This window comes from Chiloscyllium punctatum, chromosome 49 (assembly GCF_047496795.1).
Source record: "Chiloscyllium punctatum isolate Juve2018m chromosome 49, sChiPun1.3, whole genome shotgun sequence".
NCBI lineage: Eukaryota > Metazoa > Chordata > Chondrichthyes > Orectolobiformes > Hemiscylliidae > Chiloscyllium > Chiloscyllium punctatum.
Window position 1 is genome coordinate 54156644 of NC_092787.1, and position 14208 is coordinate 54170851.

The window sequence follows — 14208 nt, forward strand, 5'->3', positions numbered from 1 at the left end:
CCCTTGACTCCTTTGTCACTTAAAAATCTATCAAAAAACATCCATAAATATGTTCAATGACACAGTCTCTGTTATTTTCTGGGACTTGAATTCCATAGACAAAGCAGAGAAGAACAATTCTCAGTGGTGTCTGAACTAAAGTTGAACCCTTATCCTAAATGTTACCATACTGGAAAATAATGTGTTGAATTTTAACAGAATTTGGCTAAATGTCACTTGGATCGAGGTCCACTGAGGGTTCTCTTTGTGGGGCCTAGCAGGATTTCTCATGCAACGTTTTGAAACTCGCCTCATCACCCATGACCCCGCCATGCCCCATTCATGATACACTCCCTTTCACCAGAGTCAGAAGCATTCTCCACTGCCAGAGCTTACTGGAATTCCTGGCTCTATATTTAAAACCCAAGCATGCACCCAGTCCAAGTGCTGCATGCCAGTGTTGCCCCTCACCATGCATGTAGTGGGGAATCAAAACCGAACGCTTCTCAGGTTACATAGGTGGCACAGCTGACACGGCTTCATACCTCCTTCAGAAATGTGTCGCTATTTCAGATCCCAAAATTTACCCATTTGTAGCCTCAAACCGCCACCCCCGCCCACCCATCCTCGAAGCTTGTCTGAGCTTTCCCTCAATTCCCAGTGAAGGTTGACATCATCTCATTGCTCAAGCGGCAAAACTTTTATAGACAGTGATTGATCACTGCGTCAGCTCACATTTACAGGAATAAGTGTCAGTTAAGTGTTGTCTAGCTTGTTGTGCTTTATCATAGAATCATAGAATCCCTACTGTCTGAAAGGAAGCCATTTGGCCCACCTAGTCCATACCAATCCTCCAAAGAGCATCCTACCCTGACCCACCCTCATCGTTTATTCATATAACCCTGCATTTTCCACGGTTAATCCATCTAGCCTGCACAGCCCTGGACACTATGGGGTTACAGTCCAGGACCGGTGCTGCCACCACCATCAGTTTTCCTGATGTACACGTTACACTTTTTCTGAAAATAGAAAATTATGCAACACCACCTGTGGACAATGGGACTGTCTGAAAAATGTCCAAACAATTGCAAATGTTGCTGGTTGCCATCCTTCTCGCGTCAAATTTGGATGGTTTCTTGTAAGTGATCTAAAAATATAATCAAACAGAAGTACAAGTGAGTCATAGCCTTCATTGATGAACCTGTTTAGCTATTCAATAAGATTGTGGTTAAACCTCAATTTCACGGTCACTTTCCACTGTATTCTCTTAGGGTCCAAAATATCCATCAATTTCATTTACGTTAACTTTCTGGGATAGAAAATTAAATAATACACAGTCTTTTGAGTGAGAATCTAACTCCTCATCTGAGTTGTGAGTGGCTGACTCTATCCTGAGCTGTGACTGACCATTGGACTTCCTAAACATGAGAAATAGATTCTCATCATCTCTTCTGTCAAAGCCTCCAGGAAGTTCAATTGCTTGTTTTACATTTGGAGCAGAATGCCCTGTCTAAGATCACAATATTCTTGTCCAAGCGTTGGACTGTACTTAGATAGGGTCAATCAATGCAGCTTTGATGTAACATTGTGTTATGTAATTGAAGTCAAGTTTTATTCAAACTCACTCATGGGATGAGGGCATTGCTGGCTAGGCCAATACTTACTGTCCATCCCTAATTGACCAGAGGGCACTTAAGAGTGAAGCACATTGCTGTGGGTCTGGAGTCACATGTCAGCCAGACCAGGTGAGGATGGCACCCTCCTTCCCTGAAGGACAGTAGTGAACCAGATAAGTTTTTCCTGACAATTGATAATTAATTCATGGTCAACATTAGACTCTTAATTCTACCATCTGCTGGAGCAGGATTTTACCTGAGTCTCTGGATTAACAAGTAATACCATTAGGCTATCACCTCCCCCTTATCATCCAGGATAATTCTTTTATGAATTTTGGGAAAAAAAGTGTAAGCATTCAGGGTACATAAGAACTTTACAAATCTATTTGTTACTATTGTTTAATGTTTCATGTCCATAGAGAATTAAACAGAGTGGGAAGATCTCTCTAAAATTTCACTGACTGTGACTGGCATGCTAGGGAGCAGTGATCTATGGAGGTGTGCAATAAGTACCCTCAGGGCTTCCTTCTGCCCTTACAGAGAGTGAGAGGATGCCATCTCTGCATCTCAAACATAAATGAGATGTACAGGAAACACTCAGCAACTGAAACACAGCATCTGTCGGAGGCAAGCAAAGTGAACATTTCAGTGTTGTCCTGGTTGAAAGGTCTGACCGTCTGAGTATTTCCAGCATTTCTTTTGTTTCTTGTTTCACATTTCTAACAGGGAAAGTATTTTGTTTGCACCACTATTCCGCCAACTGGCCCCTTGTCAAGGGGGCTGGTAGCCCATAGCTCCCTGTGGTTTCACAGCACTTTGTTGTTTTGTATAGGAATGAGCATACATCAGGAAATGAAAGAAATGTTGACACTAGCTAAGTATCTAACACATTGCATACAATAACAAGTGTTAAGATGTTCTGTCCAATCAATACTGATGAACATACCAGAACAGATTATATCTTCTCTATTAAATCTTCCGGAGCAGCACTCTGTTAGACTATTTATATTCAGCTGTCTTGAGGGAGCAGTTCAGGCTGGTGAATTGCCCTGGAACGATTTCATTCGTTCTCTGTCTCTGTATGCATTATACAGTGGCTACTGTCATGACCCTCATTGAACCCCTGAGATGGTTGCTTTAAACACTGCAGGGAGAGTTTTACATTAAATCTCTGGGGAAGTGGGTTACGGAGTGGCAGCACAATATTGCTTTGTTATAGCAGTACCTGTCTGAACAAACCCGAGATCATAAAACAAGTCAGGGAGCTGAGAGTGCTTTTGTTTCCAGAGTTTCACCTATGGCAAGAAAGGCTGTATAATCCTAATACCTAGCAATTAATCATTCTTGTATTGATGCGTCCAGAGGGCATGTTTGGACTGCGAGAAATGCTTATTTTAAGCCAATAAAAACAGACTGCTTCCCCATCTCCGTTTGAAGCTTGAGGCGAAGATAAGTCAAACTTGACATTTTTAAATTCACGACTTGCACAGCCATCACTTATTAACTCCCTTGCTAAGTGCCCCGCATAATAAAATGGCTATCATTGGAAGCTGTGTGGATAAAAAAAAACAAATAATTAACATAAATTGGTCATATTAGACGTAAATACTGAAATCTGATTGACTGGCTTGTCAAACATGCGACTTTTTTTAACAAATAAAAATCTCGGTAAATATGTTTGGGCTCTCAAATAAGTTGTGTATATCAAATCAATTCATGATTTTCCACTTGTCCCACAGGCAACAAATAAGGTGAAATGACAGGATTACACAAGCTCTTGTCAATCTAAATTTGGAAATAATTCTTATTGTGTTGGACACATGAACTTAAATTCTAAAGTGACAGCACTTCAATTACATTTTTACAAAAGCTTACTTATTTTACTCCAAAAAAAGTTCTTCAGCGCTCTTTGTGGCTGATTGAAAGATTTTTTCAAAGTCTAGTTAAGCTCTTTTATTGAGTCTCCCCCCTGTGGAATGTAATTTCTTAATATGTGTTTGAAATTGGGATAATGCCACTGAAAGTATGAAAATAACGTCTCATCCCTCTTGTGCCCCTTGCTGCATTGCTACTCCAACAACTTTCTGAGGTGACATCAATATTCTTAAAAATCACACAACAGGTTAAAGTCCAACAGGTTTATTTGAAAGTACATGCTACCTGACGAAGGAGCGGCGCTCCGAAAGCTAGTGCTTCCAAATAAACCTGTTAGACTATAACCTGGTGTTGTGTGATTTTTAACCTTGTCCACCCCAGTCCAACACCGGCACCCCCACGTCATCAATGTTCTTGTTCCCTTTCCACAATGTTGAGAGATTTCTTCCAAATTATATCTTCAGTAATGGATATTGCATATGATTAATCTGAAATGGATCCTCACTTTCAGTTGCTCAGCAACTTTCCTTCTCTTCCATCAGGTAGTCTTAGAGTATTTGCCACCTCATGTGTCAAATAAAGCTCATGTGTTTGAAACTATGGGGGCTGGGGGGGGGAGGGTTATGCTTTTATACCCATGTCGGTACCAAAGATTCAATGACTTGGAACATATAGGAAAAATGCTCACTTTTTAATGTGATGGTGAAAGATTTTTGATGTAGGCATTTCAGTCTGTCTTAAAGAGAAGTGGGAAATAATATTCATATCTTTTGAGAGCATTATTCTGTGGAATTATTTGCAGTAGTTTTCAAGTGCATATACTGAGATCTTTTCTGATCTTAATGGTGGGCCATGTACAGCTCTCCAGTGGGCTTATGTTTTTGACACAGTTCTTGTGTTCTGAGGCAATGCCGAGAGGTTCAAGGTCTGGGCGGCACAGTTGCTCAGAGGTTAGCGCTGCTGCCTCACTGCATGAGGCACCTGGGTTCAATCCCAGCCTTGGGCAACTATGTGGAGTTTACACATTCTCTCCTTGTCTGTGTGGGTTTCCAGTTTCCTCCCGAATCCAAAGATGCATAGGTTAGGTGAATTGGCCATGCTGTGGTATCCAGGGTTGTGTAGGTTAGGTGCATTAGTCAGAGGAAATGCTGAGTAATAACGTAGAGGAATGTGTCTGGGTGGGTTACTCTTCAGAGGGTCGGTGTGGAGTTTTTGGGCCAAGTAGCCTGTTTCCACATTGTAGGGATTCTAACTTACTTAACATCTATTCATCAGAATCTTGGAACACTAGGAAGAAAGTTCTCTCATATGATTGTGCATGTCTTCTTGCAGCAAGTCAAGAATGTCAGAAATGTAGGAGCAGTCTGTCTACTCCACCCTTCTCAATGTAGCTGGTGTGTGACCTGAGGGAGGCAGAGTACAATTATTGTCAGTCAACATAAATTTATTTTAATGCAATTCCTTTCATCTTCTTGAAGCATACACTCTTACTGAACTTCAGCTTTCTTCTGAAGTTTTCCGTGGCAGAACTTGTTTGCTGGTCACTTCCAGTCTGTAAATGTTCAATCATAGAATCTCTACAGTGTGGAAACAGGCCCTTTGGCTCAACAGATCCATACCAACCCTTTGAAGAGTACCCCACCCAAACCCATTCCCCATTACTCTACATTTATCACTAATGAATGCACCTAATCCAGACATACCTGGACACTATGGGCAACTTAGCATGACCGATTCACCTAACCTGCACATCTTTGGAATGTGGGAGGAAACTGGAGCACCTGGAGGAAACCCACGCAGATATGGGGAGAATGTGCAAACTCCACACAGACAGTCACCCGAGGCTGGGATCGAAACCGGGTCCCTGGCGCTGTGAGACAGCAGTGCTAACCACTGAGCCAACACTGTGGGAATGTTCCTTTAAATCAAGGATAAGGTATGGTTACATCATAAGCTGGATTCAAAAGTGAACGATCTCCTTTTTGAGAAATATGCACCAAGACACAAGAAAATAACAATTATTTTCCTGTACTCTACGTTTGTGTAACTGTGTTTGTACTCACTCTTGGCTAAGAACAAAAACAGGGCCCATGGTTTAGCTAGCAAAGAATCAAAAGTAAACTGCTGCTCTCATTGTTTTCTGCTTCAGCTGATAGAAAACTCCAATCCTCCTGCAGTGCATTCAACAAGATACTTAGGAACTCGGCTTCTACTGTAGGCAAGTTTGACAAGATAATGAGACAGGAGGAGCACTTTGCATCTGAGTGAGAGAAACTCTTTGTGACTCCACAGCACTGCTCAGTTGGAGCTTTGCACAATTACAGTACAGCAAATCAGACTGGGATCCAGGCCTGACAAACCCGCACAAACTATGGAGACGTCAATGTCCTCTTGATGTCTTGTGTTGACAATACTTGCTGTAGATTGCAGACAACTGAATACAAGCACTTTGATGCACAAACTTGGCTCATAAAATAATTCTGAGATTCAGAGAGTGCATGTACTTACAAATTATCCCTCACCTTCTGTCAATGACTTTTTTAAATCTCTGAGTTTGTTTCAAGTGATAAAAATATGATTCTTATAGTCTGGAGTTATAGCTCTTCAAAAAAACAATCAGGAGCTACATTTTCAAGTCCCTTCCAAGTTGTGTTTTGAGACTAAGTTTCAGACAGAAATCCACAATTTTATGTCCCCTGTTTCTTGTTTGGATATCACTTTTTCTCCTTTTTGGAGGGTCAATTAGGAGAAACATGTTTTCATTATTACCAACTATCATTCTCAATACCCAGGTGAAATCAGTTCATAGAGGTCACTGGGAGTGGAGATTTGAGCATTGCAGGTCCTGGGAATTCCTGCTTCTGACATCTATGTGCCTTCCAAACCAAGGGTGCTGCAGTTAAGTGTGGTTGGTCATTTTCTATCCATCAGTGAGCATGAAGCTCTAGAACAAAAGATTCCCGAATTTGACACAATTTTAATATAATCATGATGTGGAGGTAATGGTGTTGGACTGGGTTGGACAACGTTAGAAGTCACATGACACCAGGTTATCGTCCACAAGCTTTGCCTGACGTTCTCCGAAAACTTGTGATTTCAAATACACCTGTTGAATTTTTTGAAATTGGATTTGAGGCACGTGTTTTGTTAAAATTGGAGAGATCGTCTCTGTACCTAACTGTAGGCTACCAGTCCTGAGAATGTTTGATACTGATGTTGGGTGGTGTTCAATGGAAAGTGATGTTCCTCACCTTAATGAGTGCAAAAGAAGTATTTTTAAGGTTTAATAGTGTGGGCCATTACTTGTTGTTGAACTTTTTTTTTGATAAGTCCTCTCACTGTTCAAAATAAATTTCTAGACTGAAGCTTGCAAAGGTAGTAAGCTGATAGAACTGCAGAGCAAGCCAGCTCCATCAGCCATTCCTGTTCTCTTGCAATTTCTGCAATTTTAAAATCCTAAGTTACAGCAACCTAAATGCCACTTTGTAATTTGCCTCAACTTTTTCATCTACTTCAAACTTGGACATGACCTATGCTTATGGGTCTTGGCTTTTTGCAAGCTTCCAGGACTTAACAAAAGGAAGTGGTTTGTTCGTTGCAAGTCAACTAACTGTGCTTTTATTTATTTATAGGTGTCAGTGGAATTCTAAGAGCAGAAGAAGATTCTGGTACAGAAGCAGATGATGAAACGCACCTCACCTTTTACTCGGAACACCGAGGCAGGCGAAGAAGTAAAGGTAATTAGATATTCAAGGTGGAACAGCAACCTCACAGAGTTGCAATCAGAAGTGAGAGTGGTTGTTAAATTTCTGAGTTCAAATTAATTTAGCAGTTACAAGAGTGCAGCAATTTTTCATTTCAGCCACACGCCCAATGTAAAACAACAATTATTTGTCCAAGTTTCAGTTTCTGTCAGAGTGAGGAGCAAAGATATGCTGACTCTAACACATCTTTACGGTGTAGCAATTCAACATGAGCTAATTTCAGACATACTCTGTCAACTTCTATCACATGCTTGGCACATGATTTGAGGAAAGCTACAAACAAATATGCGTCGAGGTTTTTCAACATTTTATGGCAAATGCAGAGAATTTTAAGATTAATATTTGTTCAGAAGCCAGTGCTGTACTAGTTTGCTCAAAGCTGGTTTGAACAAATTTTAAATTGTTTGCAATTCAATGTTGTTGCTTTAATATTAGCTGAGGAGGTTAATTCTACAGTAATTTTATGATGCCTTTTGAGAAACACCAACAGGTCTTAAAGGAAAAAGTGAAAGAAAAGCATAACAGGGAAAGGAAGTTCAGAAGGATGGATATGGAATTCAAACAGACTGATCATATTTGTATCAGCTAAATTTCCTTAACTGCTCATCGGCACAAAACTGCAAATTGACATGTCCATGGCTCATTTGAAGAGTGAAATTTCCCAAGCCTGTTAGACACCAAAACTCTTGTCTTGCAATCTACACTTTTTGTCCTTACTGTGTTTGTGTGAATGTATATTTTACTTCCCTTTATCCTTGTTATAATTTTGCCTTAGTGCTAGCTGTGTGTTTCCTACATTCGGAATGACAAAATTTTATTCACAATGTAAAATCTGAAAGTTGCAGACTCTTTTCAGCCAGTTACAGATTCCCCAGGAGTCCTTCCCACAAATGTCCATGGCCCTAATGACTGTTAAATGACCACTTGAAAAGCAAAGTATTGCTCTTCTGTTCCTTCAGTACAGAAGGAAATGACCTTGGGCTTGCTGAACCTGAAATGATTTCCTGCAACACTAATTTGGGAAATGTGCTGTCCAGTGAAACAGACAAACATGGAAATCCAGTCGTTACACTGTGCTGAGTTTTTCTAGTTCAGTCAGTTCAGCAAAGGATAAGGCAGAATGGGGAATAAAAACGCTCCTTGTCCTGCTGTTGCTGTTTGAGTCAGAGAGAAACGAGCGTCAATATCACTGCACAAGTCAGAGATTTAAGGGGTGGAGAGATGAAAACTCTCTTTGTTCAAGTTCCACAACAAACAAGGATCAGTGAGGATAACCAGTACTTCTAACCTTGATTGATTTTATTTTTTCTTCCAGCCTTTTATTTTTCCAAAGTCATTAAATTGCCCTGACTCTAATCCTACAATTATTTTCCATGGACTGAAGATCAAATCTGGAATCTTTCTGTTGGATATTGTTCAGTTATTCACTGCATCAACTCGCTGAGCCATAGTGTACCTGCAAGAGAGCCTAATGTCCTTTTTCATTGCTACTTGGAAACATAGGGTAGATTTATTTGGAATCAATGAAGTGTGGAGGTGGACAAAGCACAGCAGGTCAATTCGCATCAGAGGAGTGGGAGACCCGACATTTCAGACTGGAACTCCCATCAGGACCCTGGTTTACTCTTTGTATGTCAGTTTAATTGTATGAGCTCATTGCCAGTGGCACATTATCCTTTGTATTTTTGAAAATGCTCTTGCGCTAAATGCTAACATGAATAGTCATGGAGTCATAGAGATGTCCAGCTGGAAACAGACCCTTCGGTCCAACTCACCCGTACCAATCGGGTATCCAAAATTAATCCAGTCCCATTTACTAGCATTTGGCCCATATCCCTCTAAACGCTGCCTGTTCATGTACCCATCCAGATGCCTTTTCAATGTTGTAATTATACCAGCCTCCTCCACTTTCTCTGGCAGTTCATTCCATACAAAAACTACCCTCCATGTGAAATAGTTCCCCTGACGTCCCTTTAAAATCTTCCCCCTCTTACCTTAAATCTGTGCGCTTAGTTTTAAACTCCCCTAACCCTGGAAAAAAGACATTGGCCATACACCGTCCACACCTCTCATGATTTTATAAACTTCTATAATGTCATCCCTCAGTCTTCCACGCTCCATGGAAAACATTCCCAGTCTATTCATCCTCTCCCTTTCACTCATGCTCTCCAATCCTTATAAACCTTTTCTGAACCCTTTACCTTTAACAACATCTTTCCTAGAGCAGGGAGGCCAAAATTATATGCGGTATTCCAAAAGTGGCCTAACTGATGTCCTGGAAAGCCGTAACATGAGATCCTGACTCCTAAACTCATTCAATTGACCAAATATTAACATTCATGTCATAAATTGAATCAGTGGTGATCCATTTGGAGAATTTGGAGTTCTACATGATGTTGGTTAACTTTAAGTAGCCACTTGCCCTGGAATAACTTCAGTTAATAAAGATTGCCTGCCGAGAAGTAAATTGTTTGTGGGATCTGAGAGGAGGAAGCTATGTGTAAGGTGATCAGCACTTTTAAAAAATACATCTTAGTGTACAAGTGTTAAACAATATGCTTCCAACAAGCATTGGATAAGTACTGTCACTCCTGAAGGAGAAATGAAGTCAGAAGCCAAATAGATATATTGTGCTTACAACTACAAAAGAAGACACACATTCTTCATTCATCTTCACTGTGATGCCTGTAAAAGCAAATATATCTTATTTGTTCTCTTTCGTCCAGTCCTGATGAAGGGCTTATACCCAAAACGCCAACTCTCCTCCTTGGATGCTGCTTGACCGGCTGTGCTTTTCCAGTACCACATTCTTCGACTTTGATCTCCATCATTTGCAGTCCTCACTTTCTCCTTGTTCTCTTGCGTCCATCATGAGTTGTGCATATTACACTGAGATTGTGACCATGTCCCTCAATCCCAGACCATTGCTAGTACTCGCAAAGTCATTGAGTCATACAGCATGGAAACAGATTCTTTGGTCCAACCAGTCCATACTGGCCATAATCCCAAACTAAACCAGTCCCACTTTTGCCTCTGTTTGGTCCATATCCCTCCAAATCTTTCTTATTCTTGAACTTATCCAAATGTCTTTTAAATTTTGTAACCGTATCTGCCTCAGCCATTTTCTCTGGCAGTTTCTTCCACACATGAACCACTCACTGTGTAAAAATGTTGCTTCTCATGTCTGTTTTAAATCTTTCTCCATTTACCTGAAAAATATGCCCCCTAGTTTTGAAAGTGTCCAAGCGAGGGAAAAGACTTGTCACTAATCTTACCCATGCCACTCATGACTTTATAGACCTCAATAAGGTCACTCTTTAACCTCCTACACATCACAGAGATAAGTCCCAGCCTTTCCAGTCTATTTTTTATACCTCAAACCCTCCATTCCTAACAACATTGTGGGAAATGGGTAAGGCAATAAATGCTGACCAGCCAGCGGACACCCACATCCCACAAATATGAATATAAAACAAAAATGTTTTCTGAACCCTGTCCACTTTAATAATATCCTTCCTTTAACAGGGCCATCAGAATTGCACACTAAAGTCCAGAAGAGGCCTCACCAATGTTCTGTTCAACCTCAACATGATGTCCCAACTTCTAAACTCAGTGGTTTGAGTAATGAAGGCAAGTTTGCGAAATGCCTTCTTAAACACACTGTTGACTTGTGATGCCAATTTCAATGAATAATGAATCTGAACCCCTAAGTGTCTCTGTTCTACAACACTATACAAGGCCCTACCATTAAGTGTATAAATCCTGACCATGTTTTTATTATCAAAATGCCATACTTCACATTTATCCAAATTAACCTTCATTTGCCACACCTCGGCCCATTGTCATAGAATCATAGAGGTGTACAGCATGGAAACAGACCCTTCATCAATGCCGACCAGATTTCCCAACTCAATCTAGTCCCACCTGCCAGCACCCAGCCCATATCCCACCAAATCCTTCCTATTCATATACCCATCCAAATACCTCTTAAATGTTGCAATTGTACCAGCCTCCACCAATTCCTCTGGCAGCTCATTCCATATACGTACCACACTCTGTGTGAAAAAGTTGCCTCATAGGTCTCTTTTATATCTTTCCCCTCTCACCTTAAACCTGTGCCCTCTAGTTCTGGGTACCACCCCAGGGAAAAGACTTTGTCTATTTACCCTATCCATGCCCCTCATAATTTTGTAAACCTCTATAAGGTGCTCATCCGATGCTCCAGGGAAAACAGCCCCAGCCTGTTCAGCCTCTCCCTATAGCTCAAATCCTCCAACCCTGGCAACATCCTTGTAAATCTTTTCTGAACCCTTTCAAGTTTCACAACATCTTTCTGCTAGGAAGGAGACCAGAATTGCACATAATATTCCAACAGTGGCCTAACCAATGTCCTGTACAGCAGCAACATGACCTCCCAAGTCCTGTACTCAGTACTCTGACCAATAAAGGAAAGCATACCAAACGCCTTCTTCACTATCCTATCTACCTGTGACTCCACTTTCAAGGAGCTATGAACCTGCACTCCAAGGTCTCTTTGTTCAGCAACACTCCCTAGGACCTTACCATTAAGTGTATAAGTCCTGCTAAGGTTTATTTTCCCAAAATGCAGCACCTCACATTTATCTGAATTAAACTCCATCTGCCACTTCTCAGCTGAATGGCCCATCTGGTCCAGATCCTGTTGTAATCTGAGGTCACCCTCTTCACTGTCCACTACACCTCCAATTTTGGTGTCATCTGCAAACTTACTAACTGTACATCTTATGCTTGCATCCAAATCATTTGTATAAATGACAAAAAGTAGAGGACCCAGCACCGATCCTTGTGGCATTCCAGTGGTCACAGGCCTCCAGTCTGAAAAACAAACCTCCACCACCACCTTCTGTCTTCTACCTATGAACCAGTTCTGTATCCAAATGGCTAGTTCTCCCTGCATTCCATAAGGCCTAACCTTGCGAATTAGTCTCCATGGGGAACCTTGTCGAACGCCTTACTGAAGTCCATATAGATCACATCTACCACTCTGCCCTGCCCTCATCAATCCTCTTTGTTACTTCTTTAAAAAAATTCAATCAAGTTTGTGAGACATGAATTACCACGCACAAAGCCATGTTGACTATCCCTAATCAGTCCTTGCCTTTCCAAATACATGTCCATCCTGTCCCTCAGGACTCCCTCCAACAACTTGCCCACCACTGAGGTCAGGCTCACCGGTCTATAGTTCCCTGGCTTGTCTTTACCGCCCTTCGTAAACAGAGGCACCACGTTAGCCAACCTCCAGTCTTCCGGCACCTCACCTGTCACTATTGATGATACAAATATCTCAGCAAGAGGCCCAGCAATCACTTCTCTAGCTTCCCACAGAGTTCTAGGGTACACCTGATCAGGTCCTGGGGATTTATCCACCTTTACCCATTTCAAGACATCCAGTACTTTCTGCTCTGTAATCTGGACATTTTGCAAGATGTCACCATCTGTTTCCATACAGTCTATATAGATTTAGATTTAGATTACTTACAGTGTGGAAACAGACCCTTCAGCCCAACAAGTCCACACCACCCCGCCGAAGCGCAACCCACCCAGACCCATTCCCCTATATTTACTCCTTCACCTAACACTATGGGCAATTTAGCATGGCCAATTCACTTAACCTGCGCATTTTTGGACTGTGGGAGGAAACAGCAGCACCTGGAGGAAACGCATGCAGACGCGGGAAGAATGTGCAAACTCCACACAGTCAGTCGCCTGAGGATCTTCCATATCCTTTTCCACAGTAAATACTGATGCAAAATACTTGTTTAGTATACCTGCAGGTCCACTCAAAGGCCGCCTTGCTGATCTTTGAGGGGTCCTATTCTCTCCCTAGTTACCCTTTTGTCCTTAATGTATTTGTAAAAACTCTTTGGATCCTCCTTAATTCTATTTGCCAAAGCTATTTCATGTTCCCTTTTTACCCTCCTGATTTCCCTCTTAAGTATACTCCTACTTCCTTCATACACTTCTAAGGATTCACTTGATCTATCCTGTCTATACCTGACATACGCTTCCTTCTTTTTCTTAACCAAACCCTCAATTTCTTTAGTCATCCAGCATTCCCTATACCTACCAGCCTTTCTTTTCACACTAACAGGAATATACTTTCTCTGGATTCTCGTTATCTCATTTCTGAAGGCTTCCCATTTTCCAACCATCCCTTTACCTGCGAACATCTGCCCGCAATCTTGGAAGTTCTTGCTTAATACCATCAAAATTGGCCTTCCTCCAATTTAGAACTTCAACATTTAGATCTGGTCTATCCTTTTCCATCATTATTTTAAATCTAATAGAATTATGGTCGCTGACCCCAAAGTGCTCCCCCACTGTCACCTCAGTCACCTGCCCTGCCTTATTTCCCAAGAGTAGGTCAAGTTTTGCACCTTCTTTAGTAGGTACATCCACATACTGAATCAGAAAATTGTCTTGTGCACACTTAACAAATTCCTCTCCATCTAAACCCTTAACACTATGGCAATCCCAGTCTATGTTTGGAAAGTTAAAATCCCCTACCATAACCACCGATTATTCTTACAGATATTGACATCTCCTTACAAGTTTGTTTCTCAATTTCCCTCTGACTATTAGGGGTCTATAATACAATCCCAATAAGGTGATCATCCCTTTCTTATTTCTCAGTTCCACCCAAATAACTTCCCTGGATGTATTTCCAGGAATATCCTCCCTTAGCACAGCTGTAATGCTGTCCCTTATCAAAAATGCCACTCCCCCTCCTCTCTTGCCTCCCTTTCTATCCTTCCTGTAGCATTTGTATCCTGGAACGTTAAGCTGCCAGTCCTGCCCATCCCTGAGCCACGTTTCTGTAATTGCTATTATATCCCAGTCCCGTGTTCCTAACCATTCCCTGAGTTCATCTTCCTTCCCTGTTAGGCCCCTTGCATTGAAATAAATGCAGTTTAATTTATTAGTTCTGCCTTGTT

General features: G+C 41.4%; 1 protein-coding gene and 1 long non-coding RNA gene across 5 annotated transcripts in view; one reads left to right on the forward strand and one right to left on the reverse strand.

Moving 5' to 3' along the window:
• Positions 1-14208, forward strand: part of LOC140469697 (astrotactin-2-like) — a 1585258-nt gene that overhangs the window by 542605 nt on the left and 1028445 nt on the right. For all 4 annotated transcript variants that reach the window (XM_072566454.1, XM_072566452.1, XM_072566453.1 and 1 more), the window contains one exon: positions 7103-7207. In XM_072566454.1, the coding sequence (XP_072422555.1) occupies positions 7103-7207 (105 nt within the window). The remainder of the gene's footprint in view (positions 1-7102; positions 7208-14208) is intronic.
• Positions 1-14208, reverse strand: part of LOC140469700 (uncharacterized) — a 46133-nt gene that overhangs the window by 2794 nt on the left and 29131 nt on the right. The window contains exon 2 of the long non-coding RNA XR_011956209.1: positions 1027-1126. This is a non-coding gene — a long non-coding RNA (uncharacterized lncRNA). The remainder of the gene's footprint in view (positions 1-1026; positions 1127-14208) is intronic.